The following is a 21208-nucleotide window of genomic DNA, read 5'->3' on the forward strand; positions in this document are numbered from 1 at the left end:
CTTTATATAATGAACTCTAAGTCTGAGGTTGCAAAACTCTTTTAGGATTTTTATTCTATGGTTGAAAACCAATTTCAAACCAAAATAAGTATTCTTCGAAGTGACAATGGAACAGAATTTTATAATGATTGTTTAGGTGATTTTTTGCTAGAGAAAGGTATTTTACATCAATCAACTTGTAGGGACACTCTTCAACAAAATGGAATTGCAGAACGTAAAAACAGACATTTACTTGAAGTAGGTACAGCTCTTATGTTTCATATGAATGTTCCTACACACCTTTGGGGGAATGCAATTTTAACAAGTTGTTATTTGATTAATAGAATGCCTACAAGGGTTCTAAACTATGCAACACTGTTACAAACTCTTAAGAATACTTTTCCAAACACACGCCTCACCTCAGATTTACCCTTAAAAATTTTTGGTTGTACAATGTTCATACATGTGTCAACTCATCTTCGATCCAAATTTGATCCAAGAACCAAAAAATGTATTTTTCTAGGTTATGCTCCTAATCAAAAAGGGTATAAGTGTTTTAATTCTACCACTAGGAAAATTCATGTTAGTACGGATGTCAACTTTATTGAAAATATTCCCTTTTATGACAAAACTACTCTTCAGGAGGAGAGCTCTAATGAAGATCAGTTTTGGCAACAAGAACAACCAAACCCTAGTATTTTTCTTCCTGAAATAAATAAAAAAACAGATGTTTTAATTAGTGAAAAAGGGGGAAATACTAATTTATCTATGTCAAATAAAATTGCATCACAAATAGGAGGAAAAACTCTACAACCTATGTTAACTGAGTTCCATGTTTATACTAGGCGCAGGTTTAATTCTAATACTGAGAATAATCAAGTCAATCTTGAGCATGGTCAATCATCAGCTCTTAATTCTCAAAATCTAGGTAATCTTCCTATGGACTCCACTCCTTTACCTATTTCTGATCTTGATATCCCTATTCCAATCTGAAAATGAGTTAAAAATTGTACCAAATATCAATCTTATCAAAGACTCTCAGGAAAATATAGAGCTTTCACTTCAAATATCTCTCACTTATTCATTCCTAAAACTATACAGGAAGCACTAGGACACTCAGAGTGGATATCAGCAGTTCAAGAAGAAATGAATGCTCTTTCGAAAAATAGAACATGGGAAATTATGGATTTACCTAAGGAGAAGAAGACAGCGGGATGTAAGTGGTTTTTCACAATCAAGTGTAAGCTCGATGGTAGCATTGCAAGATATAAAGCAAGGTTAGTAGCCAAAGGTTTCACACAAACCTATGGAATTGACCACCAAGAGACCTTTGCACCTGTTGCAAAGATCAATTCCAATTGGATTTTACTCTCTTGCAATACATTTTAATTGCCCTTTACACCAATTAGATGTGAAAAACGCTTTCTTAAATGGCGATTTGGAGGAAGAAGTGTTTATGGATTTTTTAAATTTTTAAATTTTCGGAATTTTCTTGTTTAAAGATTCAAGAAAAATTTTATTTGTTCAAATTATTGTGTTTTACTCAAATTAAACTCTTAGATTTTGTTGTTTACATATATTATAGTTGATATGTAGCATCAATTTCAATTTTTTGGCTCAATTTGGTGAAAATTGAAAATTTGAAAATATGGGTATGAACCCTAGAAAATTCATTTTATTTAAAAAAAAAAATTGAGCAAGATTGAGAAGTTTTTTTTTTTGTTTAATTAATTGTTGTAAAGAGACTTCTTATATTGTTAATGTAAAAATACATGTAAAATGAGGCCGAAATAGGTGTTAAAATAGAGTTTTTCAATATTGGTTATGGAGGTATGAAAAACCGAATTTTGTTAATCAATTATGGAGATCTTTAAGTTGTTTTTTTGATGATTAAATGTCCTAGAATTGTTAGAAACAACCTAAAGTTTAAAAGCCCTCAAGATCCCGATCAAAAAAAACTTTTTTTTTTTTTAATTGTTTGTAATCCGGGTTGCAACCGGGTCATTTGACCCGTATTGCAGAATTTTGGACCCAATGCTGGAGGTTGAAGATGACCTCCAGCACATGCCACACGTGCCACATGTGCCACACGTTCCCCACTCGCGAGTCAAGTGTGTGAGGCGCGTATAACCTCATCCGGTGTCCGTTTTGAGCCCCGTTTTTTCCTGTGCGCTCGTTTTTTTGTAATCTATTTTTCTAGATATATTATTTTATTTTTTGGGGGTCAAAAATATTTATTAAATAATTATTACTTATTTATGCGATTTAATTAGCTTAAAATTATTTTTTGGTATAAATTTCTGTTGAGAATTTACCAGAAATTATGCTAATATATATGGAATAGGAGTGTAGTACTCACTCTCTCTAGATTGAAACTTTTTCATGCATACTCTCCTACTTGGTCTAAATCACATAAACTAGTTAAATAATTAATTTAAAGTGTAATAAATAAATAAAAATTGTTGTTCAAATTCTTGCAACTATAATTGATCATATGCATGTATATCGCTAATATGCACTATTGTTGTTGGGCAATTTTTTTTAATTTACCCAATTTTGGAATGTTGCATGTGAATTGTTGAGGTTATTTTACCAAAGTGATTTAACCATCAAAATTTGCAAGTTTATGAGTTCCTATTTTGTTGATGGGGAAAATTTTAGATTAATTTGTAAAATCGCCTGCCCAAAGGGGGTTATTGTGAAAATTAATTTAACAACATGAGGATATTGAATGAGATAAATAATTTGATAAATTTATTTGCCCAAAGGAAATAAATTTTAATGAATTATTTGTTGATCTTCATGCTTAGGGAATAGTTGTTTATTGTGGACTCTACCCAAAGGGGAGTTTATGATAGTACAATTGATTCTTGTATTGTATTGCTTATGATTATTTAAGTTTTTTTTTTTTTTTTTTTTTTTTTTTTTTTTTTTTTTTACCAATTGCCCATAATTGATCTAGTTGCAAAATTTTGTCAATCAGTTTCCTTTGCTGTGAACAACAATAATGCTACAATTGAAATTCTAAGTGGGTCGAACTATAAGAGATGGAGATCAGACATAGAGTTTGTTTTAGGAATGATGGACTTGGACATGGCTCTACGTGAAGATGAACCTCCTAAACCTACTAATGAAAGCACTGAAGCTATGAGAGCTCATTATGCGAAATGGGAAAGATCGAACCGTTTGAGTCTTATTTCAATCAAGAGGTCCATTGTTGAGCATCTCCTTGGAGGAACACCTGAGAGCAACAATGCTAAGGAATTTCTCGTTGCTGTGGCAAATAGATACCAAACATCTGACAATGCTGAAGCTGGGCATTTTATGGATGAATTGATGAATATGAGGTATGATGATATGAAAGGGGTTCGTGAGTATATCCTAAAAATGGTGCATCTTCAAACTAGATTGAAAGCACTAGACATTCCCATTCCCGATAAGTTTATTGTTCATCAAGCCCTCAATACTCTGCCATCTTCTTTTAGCCAAATCAAGACTGCATACAACACCCTGAATCAGTCTTGGGGTGTGAATGACCTGATCACTAAGTGTGTGGCTGAGGAAGAAAAGCTGAAAAGAGAAAAGAATGAATCTGCTCATCTCGTTGCTCTTGGAAAACCGAATAATCAAAAAAGAGTTGAAAAGACTAGAAAGCCCAACTTCCATAGTCATAAGAAAAATAAGAATTTCAAGAAGAGTGGGAGTAAAAAGCAAAAGAATGGAAATGCCAAGAACACAGACCTTAAGTGCTATCACTGCAACAAAAAGGGTATACACAGTGAGAGGGCATTGATTTCACAGAGACTTTCTCACCAGTCTCTACCAAAGATTCCTTTAGGCTAGTTATGGCGTTGGTAGCTCATTTTGACTTAGAGCTTCATCAGATGGATGTCAAGACAGCTTTTCTCAATGGTGATTTGAGTGAGGAGGTCTACATGTCACAACCTGAAGGATTTAAGGAAAATGGAAAAGAGAACATGGTATGCAGATTGAAAAGGTCAATTTATGGTCTCAAGCAAGCTTCTCGCCAGTGGTACTTGAAATTTGACAAAATTGTGACGTCTTTTGGTTTTATAGAGAACAAGTTTGATCAGTGCGTTTACGTGAAGGTTAATGGGAGCAAATACATTTTCATGATTCTTTATATCGATGACATTCTACTTGCTAGTAGTGATGTGAATCTCTTGAATGATACCAAGCGTATTTTGTCTGCTAATTTTAACATGAAGGATCTTGGAGAAGCATCTTTTGTGTTGGGTATTGAGATTTATCGTGATAGATCTCGAAACCTCCTTGGGCTATCTCAAAGAGCCTATATAAATCGTGTGCTTAAAAGATTCAATATGCAGACGTGCAAAGCTGGTGATGTACCTGTTGTGAAGGGAGATAAACTCAGTAATGAACAGTGTCCAAAGAATGATTTGGAAAAGGATGTCATGAAGACTATTCCTTATGCTAGTGCCATTGGTAGCCTGATGTATGCACAAGTATGTAAAAGACCTGATATCGCCTTCATTGTTAACGTTCTTGGTAGATATTTATCGAACCCTAGACATGATCATTGGGTTGCTGCAAAGAAAGTCATGAGATATCTACAAAGAACGAAGGATTTTATGCTTGTGTATAGGAGGGTGGATAATCTTGAGGTAGTTGGATACTTAGATTCTGATTTTGGTGGTTGTTCTGATGATCGCAAATCTACTTCAGGATACATTTTTATGTTAGCTAGTGGAGCCATTTCATGGAAAAGTGTCAAACAGAGCCTAATTGCATCCTCGACCATGTATGCTGAGTTTGTAGCTTGTTATGGTGCATCATCTCAAGCTATTTGGCTAAGAAATTTGATTTCAGAGTTGCAAGTTGTTGATTCCATCTTTCGACCCATTGTGATTTATTGTGACAATAATGCAGTTGTGTTCTACTCTAAGAACAATAAGATTAGTACGGGTTCTAAGCATATGGAAATCAAGTACCTTACAGTCAAGGACTTAGTGAAGAAAAGAGATATTGTGATTGAGCACATAAGAACTGAGTCCATGCTAGCTGATCCTCTAACCAAAGGTTTAAAGCTCATAACGTTCAAGGAACATGTTGTGAATATGGGTGTCATTAAGTCTTTTGATTCTTTGGTTTAGTGGGAGTTTTTGTGATTTCCCTTATTTCAATTATTGTTTTATGTAAACATTGATCATTATTGTTCTGCGACTTGCAAAATTAAAATCTTTTTATTATGATGATCATAATTAAGTATTATATTATAGCATGTCGTAATTGAATTACATACAACATGGTATCTTGAGATATTGAACCTTAAGAATTACAGTTGTATACTATTGGATGTCACAAATACCACTATTTTGAGATTTTGTGGTGCACTATTGGTGACATATGACTTGTTAAAGTCAAGCAATTTCATTTTGTTGAGAAATTGCAATTATAATTTCATTTTGCTGGTAAATTGTAATGAGGACTGATAAGAAACAATGCATATAGATGATGATCACATATTGGCATTGATTTCTTACTACACTACTGGGTTTACGATCCATGTCGATATGGTTATAAATATTCGTGACTATAAGGGGCATTATGTTTGTTGAGATTAACATATAGACCATTATAGTCCAATATTAAGACCATGTTGGACCGGATAAGTTTAACAAGATGCTACTTATAGACTATCATTTCTTTAAAAAAAAAAAAAAGGTGTGGCCACACAAAATAAACTTTTCTGTATTTAACCCAAGAGTCTTATTTTCAAAATGAATTTAATGAATCCTCAAAAACAATTAATGTAGCCCAAGTGGGAGAATGTTGGAAAATTTTTATATGGGCTAACATTAATTGAATAATTTGTATTTGCAAAAACGGGTTAATGGATAGTCTATTCTATAATGAGCCCAATTAACTAGTGATCACATTTTGGATTGAGTTTTGCATCTTTTGAGTAGAAGCTCAGTTGAGTGGCAAGTGTAGGCTATGGGTCTCATTGAAGCCCATTATGGGAGGGCCCAATGAGAATCCAATTTGAGTTATGCTAAGTCCCCTCTCTAATCTAGATAAAAAGGGTTTTCTGTTTTCCCATAGAGCCACCATAGCTATTATCAAGATCATAGAGAGGAAGACTTGGTTACAACAATCAATCACGTTTTTTTTTATCATGGCTCAAACAGGTATGTTCTTTAATAGTGATTTCCTATTGTTAGTATCCTTTAATCATGTATGATTAATCTATGTGATTATGTAAATATTTTTTACAAATGGTATCAGAACCGATCCCTGACCCCGGTGTGGGGGTTTGTTGGCCCCGTAAGGGGTGTAGGACGTTGTGTCTGCATGGGGGGTGTTTGTAATGTCCTACATCGGATAGGGGAGAATGTTCCTGACGCTATATATATAAAGACTCCTCTTCACCCTATAGACGCGTTTTAAAGCCGTGAGGGCCCCCTTGGGCCCAAAGCGGACAATATCTACATAGTTGGGTGCGGGTCGTTACAAATGCTCAGGTTTTGAAGAAAAGCTAAAAAAAAAAAAAAAGGTTTGCAAATTAAAGAAGTCCTTTTATGGTCTTAAGCAGTCTCCTAGGGCTTGATTTGAAAGATTTGGAAAATTAATCAAGCTTCAAGGATATATTCAAAGTCAAGCTGACCATACAATGTTTTATAAACACTCAACAGAATGAAAGATTGTTGTGTTGATAGTTTATGTGGATGACATTATTCTAACTGATGATGACAGTCTAGAACTTGAGAGATTGAAGAAAGCTTTAACTCGTGAATTTGAGATAAAAGATTTGGGTCCCCTGAGATACTTTCTTGGTATGGAGTTTGCTAGATCCAAGAAAGGTATTTTCATTTCTCAAAGAAAATTTTTTTTTTTTTTGATAAATAATTTCTCAAAGAAAATATATACTTGACTTATTAAATGAAACGGGTTTACTTGGATGTAAGGTTATAGAAACTCCTATAGAACCGAATTTGAAACTCCAACCAGCAAGTCCAATAGAGGTGATTGACAAAGGAAAACATCAACACCTAGTTAGGAGACTTATTTGTCTCTCTCATACTCGTCTCGATATTGCTTTTGCGGTAAGCATGGTGAGTCAATACATGCACTCACCAAATCAAGGACACTCTAATGCAGTGTATAGAATTTTAAGGTACTTAAAGGGGACTCCAGGAAAAGGACTTCTATATGAAAATCGAGGACATCTCCAAGTGGATGTGTTTATTGATGCAAATTAGGCAGGAAGTGTAATTGATAAGAGATCAACTTTGGGGTATTGTACTTTTGTTGGAGGCAATCTTGTGACTTGGCGGAGTAAAAAGCAGAGTGTTGTGGCTAAAAGTAGTGTTGAAGCTGAGTTTAGAGTCGTAGCCCATGGCATTTGTGAAGTTTTGTGGATTAAACAATTACTTGAAGAACTTAAGGTTGCTAGCCCTTTGCCTATAAAGGTCTTTTGTGATAATAACGTTGCCATTGCCATTGCACATAATCTAGTACTCCATGATAGAACTAAATATGTCGAGGTTGATAAACATTTTATCAAGAAGAAACTGGAAAATGGACTGATTATTATGCCCTATATGCCAACGGTTGAACAAGTTGCTGAGATACTCACTAAGGGATTGCCAAAGAAGTAGTTTGATGATTTAGTAAGCAAGTTGGTCATGAATGACATCTTCAAGCCAGCTTAAGGGGAAGTGTTGAGAATCTCAATCATATCAGAATTTTTCTGATATGGTTGTTACCTATTCTTTAGGGATAATTTGTTGTTTTTTAGGGATAAGTTGTATATTTTAAATTTATTTTGTTCCTAGAAATTTGGGTGTACAGTTGTAGATTTAGTTTGATTTGTTGTAACTTTTCTATAAAAGGAAGCATGTTTCCCTTCCCTATTCAATTTAATATATGACATTTTTTTTTCTTTTTCTACAGATACCAAATATCAAAATGGAATGGGGAGGAATTATATTGGAAATTAGCTAGGCAGCTACGCTGATATTCTTTATAATCTTCTTTCTTTTTCCAAAAGTACGACTTAAAAAGAAACTACTAGAATTTGAAATGGGCTCAAGATAATGCAATCCTCTTAGAACTAATAATTTTAAACAAAAGAGCCTGATTTAGAAGACCAGTCTTCTCAGATGACCAAATATGATTTGAATTATAGCGCATCTTACCATCCTCATACAGATGGACAAATAGAGATGGTAAACATGAGTTTAGTAAATCCACTTTGTTGATTAGTGGGGAAAAACTCAATGAGTGGGATCAAGTTCTTACATAAGTTGAGTTTGCCTTTAGAAGGTCAGAGAATCGTGGTCCACAAATGAGTCCTTTTGAAGTGGTTTATGGCTGAAATCCTTATAATGTTTTGGATCTAGTAATTATTCCACTCAAAGAAAGAGTTAATGTGAAGGCCAAGACATGATTGATCATCTCTGCAACGTTCATGAAGATGTGAAGAAGCACATTTAAGTTAGTAAGCAAATACAAAGTTTCTACTATAGAAGACAAGTGGTCTTTGATGTTGGTGATTTTGTTTGGTGAAAACTCCAGGGAAAATTTTTAGTGTCTGAATTGGACTGTTTGATGCAAGTTTTTAGTGTCAACACTCAAGAATCACAATTTAAAAAAAAAATAAAAATAAAAAACTAAAAAAATAAAAAAAAAAAATCATCCACTTCATAAAATAAATCCCTATAGTAGAAATGGAAAAGATAATTATTAAAAGAACCAAAGCTTTCAGTGTTTAAATCGGAGGGTTTGCTGCAAGCAAAAGCTTTATACCCATCTAAGCCAGCTGTAGAGGGATATTATACTACTATAATATCTTGGGTGACTAAAAGAGAAAGAGGCACACAGAAATTTGACAACTAGATGCGCAAAATCATAGATATTGCAAATGAGCTGGGTTGTTCCTTCTCTTGGGTTCCTTGTTCAACCAACCAAGTCACAGATTAGTTAGTCAAACAATGAGAAAAGCATTTGGCCTCCTTAGGAGACCTCCTTCCCCTTGAGTGTCTATCTTTTTTCTCCACTGTATGTATGTTGGTCTTTCTCATTTTGAGGTTGGCTACTTTTTGTGGATCTGGCTTCTTGATTACTTTCTAACCAACTTTTGTACATCTTTGAAAGACTGCTCATACTTGTATTTATCAATTGATTGATGAATGAAGATGGTTGTTTCTAATCCAAAAAAGAAAAAAAGAAAAGGCACCAATAGGAAGGGGAAAAAGAAAGCATTCAAAACCAAGACTGGCACATAAAGCTTGTTATTAGATTTATCCGTGACCCATTTAAGAAGTGAAAGCACCTAGCTTCACTATGAGCACAATTTCAAATAACTACAACCATGAAATAGCAGTTCACAGTAGAGCAACACATGTGATCTCTTTGCTCCATGCCATATTTCTTGAGTAATCATCTTAAAAATCTACATAACCACTGCAGTTCAAGTTTATTGAGAAGACATTCAATTAATTACCTATTATTCAACACTTTCCTCATATTTTGGTGCACATCCCAATTCAACAAGTCATATGAATTCAGTTAACAACAGGTATGCTATTTCCACTACTCATACCTGGGGCAATTCCTTTGCAAATCGAACCATATCCTCAGGATTCACCTCCAGTGGATCATATCCCAGCTTAGCCTTGGTAACAGCCTAGAATAAGCAATAACAAGAAAATGCGTTAACTTTCCTACTGAAAATAAACACATTTAAAAATAGGAAAAGATCAAGTTTAATTGTGTAGCTCAAAATAAATACATGCAAGCCTCATAGAATAAAACTTTTTGTATAACTAATACAAACGTTGCTAACGTAGTGCCTAAGTATGAAAGCTAAATCACAACTAACAGAAATTTTAAATCTCCACTTTGAAATGATTTTGTATGTTTTTCTCACTACAGATAAGTTAGTTGATCATCAAAACAAACCTAATTAAAAGGATTGAAATATCTCTAATTTCTAAAGAGGCCAATCTACATTACAAAAATGTTAACCTTGAGCCACAATCCACAAACATCTAATTAAGGCTTTAGCTCATCCACAGGATGTAAGATGAATTAGAGGAATTAAATTAACATTAAATCATAAATGAGAAAAGTGGAGGTCATAAGAAGCTGTCTGATCACCAATTAACTGATACTAAAATTTAATAATATTGGACAACCAAGAGAATCAAGTTACAGGGAACCTAGTAGAGATCATTAGTTAATTGGGAAAATGACAATAAACCTAAACTTGAGAACAGGGTAGGTATTAGGAGTGTTTCTACGAAGAACAAGGCTTTACTTGGAAAGTCACTGGGGAGGTTTCCCTTAGAACAGAAGTCCCTGTGGCACTATTATCAGAAGAGAATCTGGGTTGCAGTAAATGGATGGGATGCTAACTTGCCACTAGATTTTTCCATCATTGTCAACAGGAAGCTATTTTCCAAGCTTTCCCCTATTCCTTAATCATGTAAGATAGACTGTTAAAGATGGATCTAAACTAGGTTTCCCGGGAGACCTTTGATAGAGGGATCAACCTCAATTCTATTTTACCACCTTTTCAGGATTTCAAGATGGAAAAGTTCTTGTTTCACCAGCATTCTCTTTTTTTTTATTGGATGTTTCACCTGCATTCTTCAAGTCATGATACTTCCTCTCTCACTCATAATTTAAATTTTCAGAGAAATCCTAATGATAGAGGCATCAGAAATCTCACCTCACTTCCCCACTGAAGAACTTGATACCCTTGTCAATTTTGGATACTTATGTAAGATGTTGAACCCTGGATAGAGGAGGCATGTTCTCTTCTAAATTTTATTTCAATTCCTCGAGTGCAAATTTCACTACTTTACTTCAGGCTTAATTTATTTGGAAAACAAAAACTTCCCTTGAGGCAAAATCCTTTTTGTAGTTGATAATCTTTAGAGAAGGTCAGTATTAATGCTATGCTTCAACATTGTAGGTCATATTCGACTATCAGACTGGATAAATGTGTTTTATTTTTACCAGTTGACAATTAGTTGACCATCATTTTTCATCATTGTCATGTTTCTTTTAGAGTTGTGAAGACGCCTGCTTTCCCTGTTAAGATTTCACTAGCCAACCCCTAAGGATACCAGTTGTTTGTTGGTTACCTCTTTAACAGTTTAGGCAGAGAGGAAAGAGTTAGTTCTCTGGAGGTGCACTATCCATACTCTAATATGGATTATTTGGAGGATAAGAAGAGACTGACAAATAATATGTGGGTTTAGTCATCTTTTATTTTATTTTTTTGTTGATAGGCAAAGACGTAGTAAAGAGTACATTAAAAGAAACAGGGCGCCCAACGGCAAGCCTAAAGCATACAGGAGGTATACAACAGGCGCCTATAGGCTAAAAACAAAAGGAAGAGGGATACAGAAAACTTACCCACCTCATCTATAGCCCACCCACTCAAAAAAGGTAAATAAAGAATTAGGTCCATCAACAATACAACACTTGGACCAAGACCACAAATTGCTAACAAAAGAATATTTCATCCTTTGGATCGAAAGATCCTCATTTTCAAAATCAACCCTGTTTCTTTCCCTCCAAATCGTCCAAAAAAGGCATAAGGGGGCTGCTCTCCAAACCTTCACCCATTTATTGCCCACAAACTGCCCATGCCACCCAAGAAGGATCTCCTTCACTGACGAAGGAAGAATCCAAAGTGCCCCAAAAAGGTTAAATAACAAGTCCCATAAAATCCTAAGCCTTAGTGCAATGAATTAAAAGATGATTTATAGACTCTTCGGCAGCCCCACAAAGGTAACATCTCTTCGGGAGAGCCCAGACCCTCTTCTTTAGTTGGTCGAAAGTTAGAGCTTTACCCCAAGTGGCTTCCCAAGCAAAAAAAACCGACCTTAGTAGGAACATATGGGCTCCAAATAACACTTTTCGGAAATGGGACTGTGTTGCTACCCTCCAAAGCACTATAAAAGGATTTAATGGAAAAATTACCACCCTTTGCCTTCTTCCACCGTAACTTATCCTCCAAATTAATAACCACTCTCTTCCTTTGCAAGGAGAAAAGAAATCTCTCTACCATCTCCATCACCCAATCATTAAACAGTCTCAAAAAGCGTGTATTCCAGCCCCCATCCTCCCCCAAAGTATCCCAAACCTCCGCCACCCATGCCTCTTTGGAAGTCGCCAAAGCATACAAAGAAGGAAAAGAAATACTTAGAATCTCGTCTCCACACCACCTATCCTCCCAAACTCTCACTCTTTTTCCATTCCCTACAGAAAATACGAATTTGTCTTTCATAAAAACTCATTCCTTTCTAATTCCTTCCAAATCCCCACACCATACCCCTCCCTTACTTCTAGGATACACCACCCCCCTTCTTCTACCCCATACTTTCTACTAATAATTGGATGTCATAGAGCCCCCTTTCTTCCACAAAGCGCCAACTCCATTTACATAAGAGGGCTCTATCAAGTTTAGAAAGGCATCTAACACCCAAGTCACCCTTTCTTTTATCCAAACAAACAATTAACCACTTCACAAGATGAGGCGGCTTCTTCTCCAATTTTACCCCACCCCAAAGAAAGTCCCTTTGGATTTTCTCTAACCTCAATCTTACTACTCTTGGCATACGTAGCATAAATATGTAGTAAATGGGTATAACCGACAACATGCCCCGAATAAGGGTAATCCTCCTCCTTTAGAAATAAATTGTCTCTTCCACATGACAAGCCTCTTCCGGAACCTCTCCTCCACCCTATCCCAACTAGCAACCGAATTATGAGCAGCTCTCAAAGGAAGCCCTAGATAATAGGAGGGCAGCACCCCCACCTTGCAGCCCGATTCAAAAGCCAAGTCCTCCACATTATCAACCCTTCCCACCGGAAAATTTCGCTCCTGTCCAAGTTTATTTTCAGACCTGAAATGGCTTCAAACCACATCAACATCCAGCTCAAATAGACCATCTACTCTTGGGAAGCTTCACAAAACACGAGGGTATCATCAGCAAACAGTAGATGTGTTAATTGAACCCCATCTCCTGCCCTTCCCCTAACCCTGCAACCTGATAAAAAACCCGCTCTCTCAACTCAATTAATGAGGCCAGTAATGGCATTCATCCCAATCATAAAAAGGTAGGGGCAAAGGGGATCTCCTTGCCTCAATCCCTTACTACTATTGAAGAAGTCCGATGGAGATCAATTAACCAAAACCGAAAAACTCGTTATGGATATGCACCAACTTATCCAGCCTACCCACTTCTCCCCAAATCCCATTTTTCGCATCACAATGAGCAAAAAATTCCAACTAATGTGGTCGTAAGCCTTCACTACACCCAGCTTGCATAACACTCCATTCTCATTCCTTTTTAACATCGAATCTATAGCTTCATTAGCTATCAGCACAGCATCAAGGATTTGCCTTCCTTCCACAAGAGTTTTAGGCCAGAGACGCTACCTTGCTTACCACCTTCTTCAGCCTATTAGATAGGACTTTAGCCAACAGCTTGCAAAGGCCTCCTACCAAGTTGATAGGTCTATAATCTCTAAAGTCATCAGTGCCTCCTTTTTTTGGTAATAAAACCAAGAACGTAGTGTCCAAGCTCCTAATGAATTTCCCCCACTCATCGAATTCTTTGAAAAAACCCATAACTTCCTCCTTCACGAAATCCCAGCTAAACTACCAAAAAGCGATAGTGAACCATCCAGCCTAAGGGCTTTGTCCCCATTCAGCTCACACAGTGCAAGGAACACCTCCTATTCACTAAAAGCTACCTCCAACCTAGCTGTGTCCTCATCCCCTAATCGATCAAAGTCCAATCCCGCCAAGCTAGGGTGCCAAAGAAAGTAATTCCCTGAGCTTCATCTCTTTTTGAATTGGAAGGTCAGTTGTAAGAAAGGTTAGAAGAATATGTTGTTTTTGGGTTTGTCCTCCTAAAGGGAAAATTTAAGATGAATATAGATGGTCATGCCATGGGCAAAATGGGATGGTTATGCATCATGGTTCAAAGTCATGGTTTCAGCCACTAACAAGGGAAGCCTCAAGGTAAATCTTCCCCAGCATCTTAAATTGGTATTGGGCAGTACACACAATATGATAGTTAAAAAAACTCAAAAAATTCTTAAAATAGAATAAAAATTATCTAAAAAAATGATTATAATTATATGGACTCAACAAACCAATAAAACAAACATCTCTCACATCCAACATCATTTAAATAATCATAAAAGTATCACAATTTAAATAAAAAAAAAAAATATATATATATATATATATATATATATATATATATGATTATAATTGGATGGACTCAATAAACTAATTAAAAAAAAGTAATATCGCATTTAACATTGTTCATATGGTCATAAAAGCAAGCATTAGAATCAGCCTATGATAATATTAAGAATTGAAAACTCTACTATCACTAACACAATTATTTAAAGGATATATGATTGTTTGAAAATAATAAAAATGAATATGCTTGATGATAAATCAATAATTGTTTGAAAAAAAATAAATCATTTTGAAAATATTAAATTTATTTTTCCAATGTCAAAAAACAACCATTTTAATAAATAATGATAAAAGAACAAATATGTTAAAGGTTTTTATTTTTAGCAATTAAGTCATCTTAAAAAAAATTATCTATATTTTCCCTATCAAACATACCCAAATAAAGCAACTATAAAAGATAAAGATTTATAATTTTTTTTTTAATGTTTTTAACCTTTTATGTTACTATGTCATGTGAAAGGCCTTAACGTATTTTAAAATGAAGATATATGGGAAAAATTAAACTTTACCACAAAGTAGTTAGCATCTTCACAAAGTTCAGTTCACATTACATGACAATATTCATATCCTATTACTTATCCATATCCATAACCATTTTTATACCCATACTAATATCCATTTTTATACCCACATCTGTATCTGATTTCTTTCGTAGAAACCAATCTCTTTCTACTCATATCCATTTTTTAAATCCGCATCTATATATCATTGCCTTCATCAACCCAATCTATTTAGAATCATATAAGCATCTGCAACTTGTAAGAAGGCTGAAGATACACCCACCTCAATGGGTGAGTCATCACCACTATTTGTGGCTATGAAGATGGCACCAAGCGAGTGAAGATTTTGATGCCAGTACAATCAAACTCACGACTGCTTGCCAAACACCAACAAGGCAACAACAAAGAGAAGAAGATGGGACATATTGCGGTCTATGGAGCTTTAGACACCAATCTTATAGAAGTGCTTAAGTTTAAATTTCTTATTTCTAACCATGGATGAGGCATTTTTTTCTTCCTTGTTGCAAGGAATCTCATAGAAATGCAGATATTCTTTGTTTTTTCCTCCCACTTTCATCAAAACCAAGTTGCAATGTTATAACTCCAACTTGCCTTAAGAGTTCATCAAGTTAAGCAATTCATTTTTTTACAAGTAAAGCGAGAATATTATAAACAAGAATCACCAACAAAGCGACCAAAAGTACACAGGAAGCATACAACGAATGCTTAAAGACACCTCCAAAAGAATAGAGGGACAACAAAAAAAAAAAACATCCCCCTCAATATGAGTCCAACCAACCAACAAAATCTACTATAGACAGAGGACCACAACTTTAAAACAGCTTAGACCAAGCCCAAAGATTACAAAGAAACGAGTGTTTTAGTCCTTGAATAGAACGCTCCTCATTCTTAAACGATCTTTTGGTTTCTTTCCTTTTAAATTGTCCGAAATAAGTATAAGAGAGTAGCTCATCACACCTTTTTCCGTTTTTTACCCATAAAAGAGTCATGTCATCCTAAAAGCGTCTCTCTAACCAAGGGAACCGCCCAATACATACCAAAAAGGGAAAAAAGGTACATACATAATACCCTTGTCTTGACACAATGGATAAGGATGTGATCAATAGACTCTTTCTCTAACTAACAAAGGAAGCATCTATTTGCTAAAGACCACTCTCTCCTCTTTGAATGATCCAAGGTTAAAACATTTGCCTAAACTATACCTAACATCTTAGACTTATTGTGAGCATGATTGAGATGGATACAACTGGATCGAGTTGTATCAATCTTAGTTGGTACTTTGAACCATGCTAGGCACTTGAGGCATTAACAAAGATCACAAGGGCAAAATGACTTTTAATAGGTAAATGAAGAATGTATTAATTGTTTAAAAAAGTATAAATGATGTACACAGTGCAACCAAACAACAAGAAGGCGCGAATACACAAAAACTAGCAACCACACCCTACGAAGAGTTTAACTAGTCCACAAAATCTAATAGCAACATAGATCCAACCCAATCTTAAAAAAGATACAAAAAATAACTTTTAATTGTTTGGTCCAAGTTTTCACAATTCTCAAAGGCTCACTTATTTCTCTCCCTCTAGATGGACCAAAAAAGGCATAAAGGAGCAATCTTCCAAGCCTTTTTCCTTTTTTTGCCAACAAATGAGCCGCCCCAACTCAAAAGCATCCATCTCACTAAAAAGTGCATAATCCACTCAACATCAAAAAGAGCAAAATCAGTTGCCACAAAATATGAACTTTCAAACAATTAAGGAGAATATACAGGTCTTTCTTTCTGCTTTGTGCAAATAGCATCTATTAAGCATCCTCCAACCCTTCTTTTTAAGTTAATCCTGAGTCAAATTCTTGGCTTAAGTTGTTTTTCAAGCAAAAAAACTAGCTCTTATAGGAGCCTAAGAGTTCCAAACTAAACCATAAGAGAAAGGCTCCATTCTCCTACTTGCCAAAAAAGAGTAAAAAGACTTAACCGAAAATTCAGCATTTTTTTGTCTCCATCCACACCATAATATCATCAATACCCAAAGAGATGGAATAATCATGTAGCTTCCCAAAAAAGACACATGCTTCCTCCAACTCTCAATCATTCAACTGTCTAATAAACCTAAGGCACTACCACCATCCCAAACATCAACCACTCAAGCATCTTTTGAAGAGGTTATAGAATAAAGATCTGGGAAAGAATCCCTCAAAGGCATATCCTCGCACCACTTATCCTTCCAAAATTTCACCCTATTCCCAAAACCAACCTTAAAGCTTATTTTATCTTTGAAATCCTCCCAACCATTTTTTATTGTTTTCCAAACTCCCACTCTATACCTCTCTCTCACCTCTTTCGTACAACCACCCCATTGTCTTACCCATACTTACCAACAATTACCCTCTTCCAAAGAGGATTCCTTTCATTCACAAATCTCCAAGACCATTTTCCCAGAAGAGCCTTGTTAAAGATCGAAAGGTTTTTGAAATCCAAACCCCATTTTTGTTTTTCTGAACTAACAACAAATCAATTCACCATATAGGGTTTATTAACCAAAGCCCCCTCCCCAAAGGAAGTCCCTTTGAATTTTTTCAAGTCTAGTCCCTTTTTGTTAATGCCTATTCTACAAGTATTAGGAGTTGGGGTCGCTCTCTCCCCCATTGACGAAGCCTTGGTGGTGCAAGCAACTCTTTTCAAAGGTACAATGAGCCATCCTTCTTTCTTTTTGGGGTGTGGGTCTCTTTCTTCCACTCCTTATCCACCTATGGGCATCAATGCTGATAAGAAAGTTATTAAATTCTACCAGGGAAAGATGATATGTGCTTTTTCCAAACCAATAAGATCCAAGACAGTTAGTGAAACCAAAACACCTAACACTTTTGGAGGGGCTCACTCTAGCATCCAATTTAGGGATTAAAAAACCTATAATGGAATTAGAATGTGGGTGGTTATTTCTTAAACTTTCTCAAAAAGGTTAAGTTCCTTAGATATCCTTTTATTAGTTGAAGAGGATATCAGCATAGGAGTCATCATCTCTTTCTTGCTGGCCCAGATCATCTAACTAGTTACTCGATTGATTGGATACGAGAGATGCAAGATCATTTGAGACTTTCTTAGAGCATCCCCACCTTCTCTAGTTGTGCTGCCTATACTTTTGTTTATTTTCATCAAATTTTTTTTCTTTACCTCTTTGTTTTTATAGAGCCATTTAGGTGTTCCTCATGTATTTTGGTTTTTTGTTTTGGACTTCACTATACCTATTTGTCCCCATAAAATTCCTTTTTTTTCTTATTAAAAAGAGTAAATTTCATTTACTTATATGCATGTGGACCCTCTCTTTTTCTAAAAATGGAACATATATAGTGTCTGTTAATATGGTTGCCTCCAAGTTTTGTTAATGAAATATTAGCAGAAAGATAAAGTGTTGCTATTATTTGTCATATCAATTAGTGATGCTGACAGAAAGAAAACCTTTTTTTTTAAGGATTAGTGGTTTACGACAGTGAAATATATAGATGCCTTGTTTTATTACTCAAACATGATAATAAAAAATGGAAGGATATTACAAACCTAAACAACTGAAAGATCACTAATTGTGAATCAAGGGGCATTATGCGATGGAAAATTTTCAAACGGTACTAGTAACAAGCAAAAGTAAATTAGAGATCCGCACCTTTAGCCCCTGGCTTCCCTGAGGGAGATAACTATCACGTTTGACCCAAGCAAAACAATCCAGGTGACAAGAAAATTTAGCACGACATTCACCCTGATTTTTGTCACATTGGAATCCTACCTCCTGTAAACCACAAAGAAGAAATATAGAAAATAATAATTTTAGTCATGTACCATGTAATTCAAACTTAAGAAACACCAACTGAGAATTGAAATGAGAATATCTCCAAGCCTGGAAATCAAAGAACAAAATTGATGTAAAAACTTTCTTATCACTTTTAGAATTTAAAAATCAAACTCAATTTTACATTTGTGTCAAACATTCAATCAGAATAGAACAAAGGCTCCATAATTGACTCTAACAGCACTTTCAAAACTTCTAAGGTCCCAAAGATCTATAAAATAACTCAAGAACCAGAAATTTTACACAAAGTTATTTTTATTTTTTTTATAAATTGAGAACAACAATTTCATCACATTGAAATATTAAGTACAAAGAAGGATGAGAAATCCTTCCAAGAAGTACACAATCCTCTATATAAAGTCTGATTAAAAAGGAGGATCAGTGTATATTAGTTCAAAAAGTCAAATCTAGCTACAATTCATATAAAATCTCCTACAAAAGAAACCATATGTCTAGCTCCACATTGTGCTAAAGCTACAAGTATTGTATTAATCCTAGCTATCAAAAAAAGGGAGAAGGGAAAAGAATTTTGTATGCCATTGGAAGGAAAAATAATAAAGATAAACCTGGAACATATGGAAGGCATAAACAATTAAGTATCCAATAGCAGTAAAATGCTCTAGTTTGGGAAATGGAGTATTGTGCAACACATGAAAATATAATGCTTTAATATTCTGCAAGTTGTTCATCTTTCATGAAACTTTACAGGGAAAAAAAGAAGAGGCTGAAAAGGCAAAAAAATTAATAATCTGGATTTACAACTCTGGCTAAGGTACGTATGAAGCACCAATTAAACATACCTAACCACTAAGATGCGTATTCAAAGCCCTTATCTGTGTCATTATGTGTTGCTGAAACTATTTTTCTTTTTCACATAAAGCAAGGTTTTGAGTTACACCACCCACCAAACAAACCCGGCTGTGAGCCATGGCATAAAACACAAGGCTTTCTGTTTTTATTTTATACTATAATCCTATACAAATAAAAATGTGTGTGAGAGAGAGAGAGAGAGTAACAAGTAAAGACACTTTCTTGTACATTTTAGAAGCACACTGTCACAGCAAAACAAAGAAACAAAATTGAGACTGTGACAGGAAGAATCCTGAAATGAAGCATTCAGCTCTGAATTCAAGGCATAAAATGGTTATCTTTGAATAAGCATTGGTGTGTGAGGCAAATAACTGACAAGGCTGCAGCTTAAATTGTAGAGTCTGAAAGCATTTTATAAACTACCTCATCCCTAAGATGGCCTTGAAATTCCATTCAAAGGCTTTGCTTAAAGAAATGAAATACATCAACGGACAAAAAATAAAACTTAACACACATTCTTGCATGATGACTTTAAAAAATAAAAGGCCAATCTCAAGGGCTGATGTGAGAAAATACAAGTCAAAGGAATAGGATACATACATCACTCATTTTCAACCCATGATGTGCAGCTCTGCTTTCCAGAAATGGCCAGTCAAAAAAATCACCATTGTATGTAACATAAATTCCAGGCTTAACCTCACGCATATGGGCAAACCACATTCTAAGAAGCTCTTCCTGCAACAAAGGCCAAATCATTAGAGCAAGTTAAGTATGTGCATAACAGACTAAAAATGTCTGAAACAATTAAATCAATGAAAATATAGTTACCTCATTTTTTACATTTGTAACTTTAAAACAACCTTCAAATTCAGGTTTTGGAGTATACTCCAACTCCTCTATATCTTCCCCAACACACTGAAATAAATGCAAAGCAATTGAATAATTACTTCCCATTTTCAATACTGAATAATTCTATTAAAAAATAGATTGCAATTATCACTAGAGATGAAGGCAGCTTAACAGCAATGAAGTAAAATCTAAGGCTTCATTTGGGATAGATTTCTGTTTTTTACTGCAGCCAGAAGTTGAAGGCCAAGTCAAAGCCATTATTTTTAAGGGACAATATTAGTATTTGTTATTGTGCATGATATACATTGTGAGCCCAAATCTTACAAGCTTAAGCTTTTAGAAAAATTGGTAATTCAACATGGTATTAGAGCCTTGTTTAGTGGGAAGTCAAGTGTTCGAACTTCACCATTACATGTTTATTTAACCAATTTATTAAGCCCATGTGCAAGGCCAATGAAAGCTACACATGAAGGAGGGTATTAGAGTGTATGATATACGTTGTAAGCCCAAATCCTGCAAGTTTAAGCTTTTAGGAAAATTAGTTATTCAACAATATTCTAAAAGTTCCACTAAACATGGAAAAACTTTCTGCATAAGCCAAAATAGAGCATCTATAAGAAGTAACACTTTCCTAACTTCCATATTGAACTCTTTTTCAAGTCATGAGCTTTGGTTAACAAAGGTAGCCAAAAGGTATGCAAGTCTTCTTGAGCTTGAAAAAAAATTTTGACTTCTCATAAGTCAATCCAAACAATGTTTGTATATTAGAAAAACAGAGAGAAAAAATGAATGCCCTAAAAGGAGTTGCAAAATCATTCATCACAAGCTTAATGTGGCATGTTATATTGCTTCTCCCTAAGAAAAAATGGATCATGAATCTATGCTTGTTGAATTTTCTAATCAACTTCTCAAGGATTGGCAGAAGACTC

General features: G+C 35.0%; 1 protein-coding gene across 2 annotated transcripts in view; it reads right to left on the reverse strand.

Moving 5' to 3' along the window:
* Positions 1-21208, reverse strand: part of LOC117916299 (DNA polymerase epsilon catalytic subunit A-like) — a 91107-nt gene that overhangs the window by 59207 nt on the left and 10692 nt on the right. For both annotated transcript variants that reach the window (XR_004651542.1, XM_034832253.1), the window contains exons 8-11: positions 20259-20345; positions 20031-20165; positions 18438-18560; positions 9569-9652 (exon numbers count right to left, since the gene is read on the reverse strand). Coding sequence is in view for 1 of the 2 variants with exons in the window: in XM_034832253.1 (XP_034688144.1) it covers positions 9569-9652; positions 18438-18560; positions 20031-20165; positions 20259-20345 (429 nt within the window). In the remaining variant the exon portion in view is untranslated. The remainder of the gene's footprint in view (positions 1-9568; positions 9653-18437; positions 18561-20030; positions 20166-20258; positions 20346-21208) is intronic.

The sequence above is a fragment of the Vitis riparia genome, chromosome 6 (assembly GCF_004353265.1).
Source record: "Vitis riparia cultivar Riparia Gloire de Montpellier isolate 1030 chromosome 6, EGFV_Vit.rip_1.0, whole genome shotgun sequence".
Taxonomy (NCBI): domain Eukaryota; kingdom Viridiplantae; phylum Streptophyta; class Magnoliopsida; order Vitales; family Vitaceae; genus Vitis; species Vitis riparia.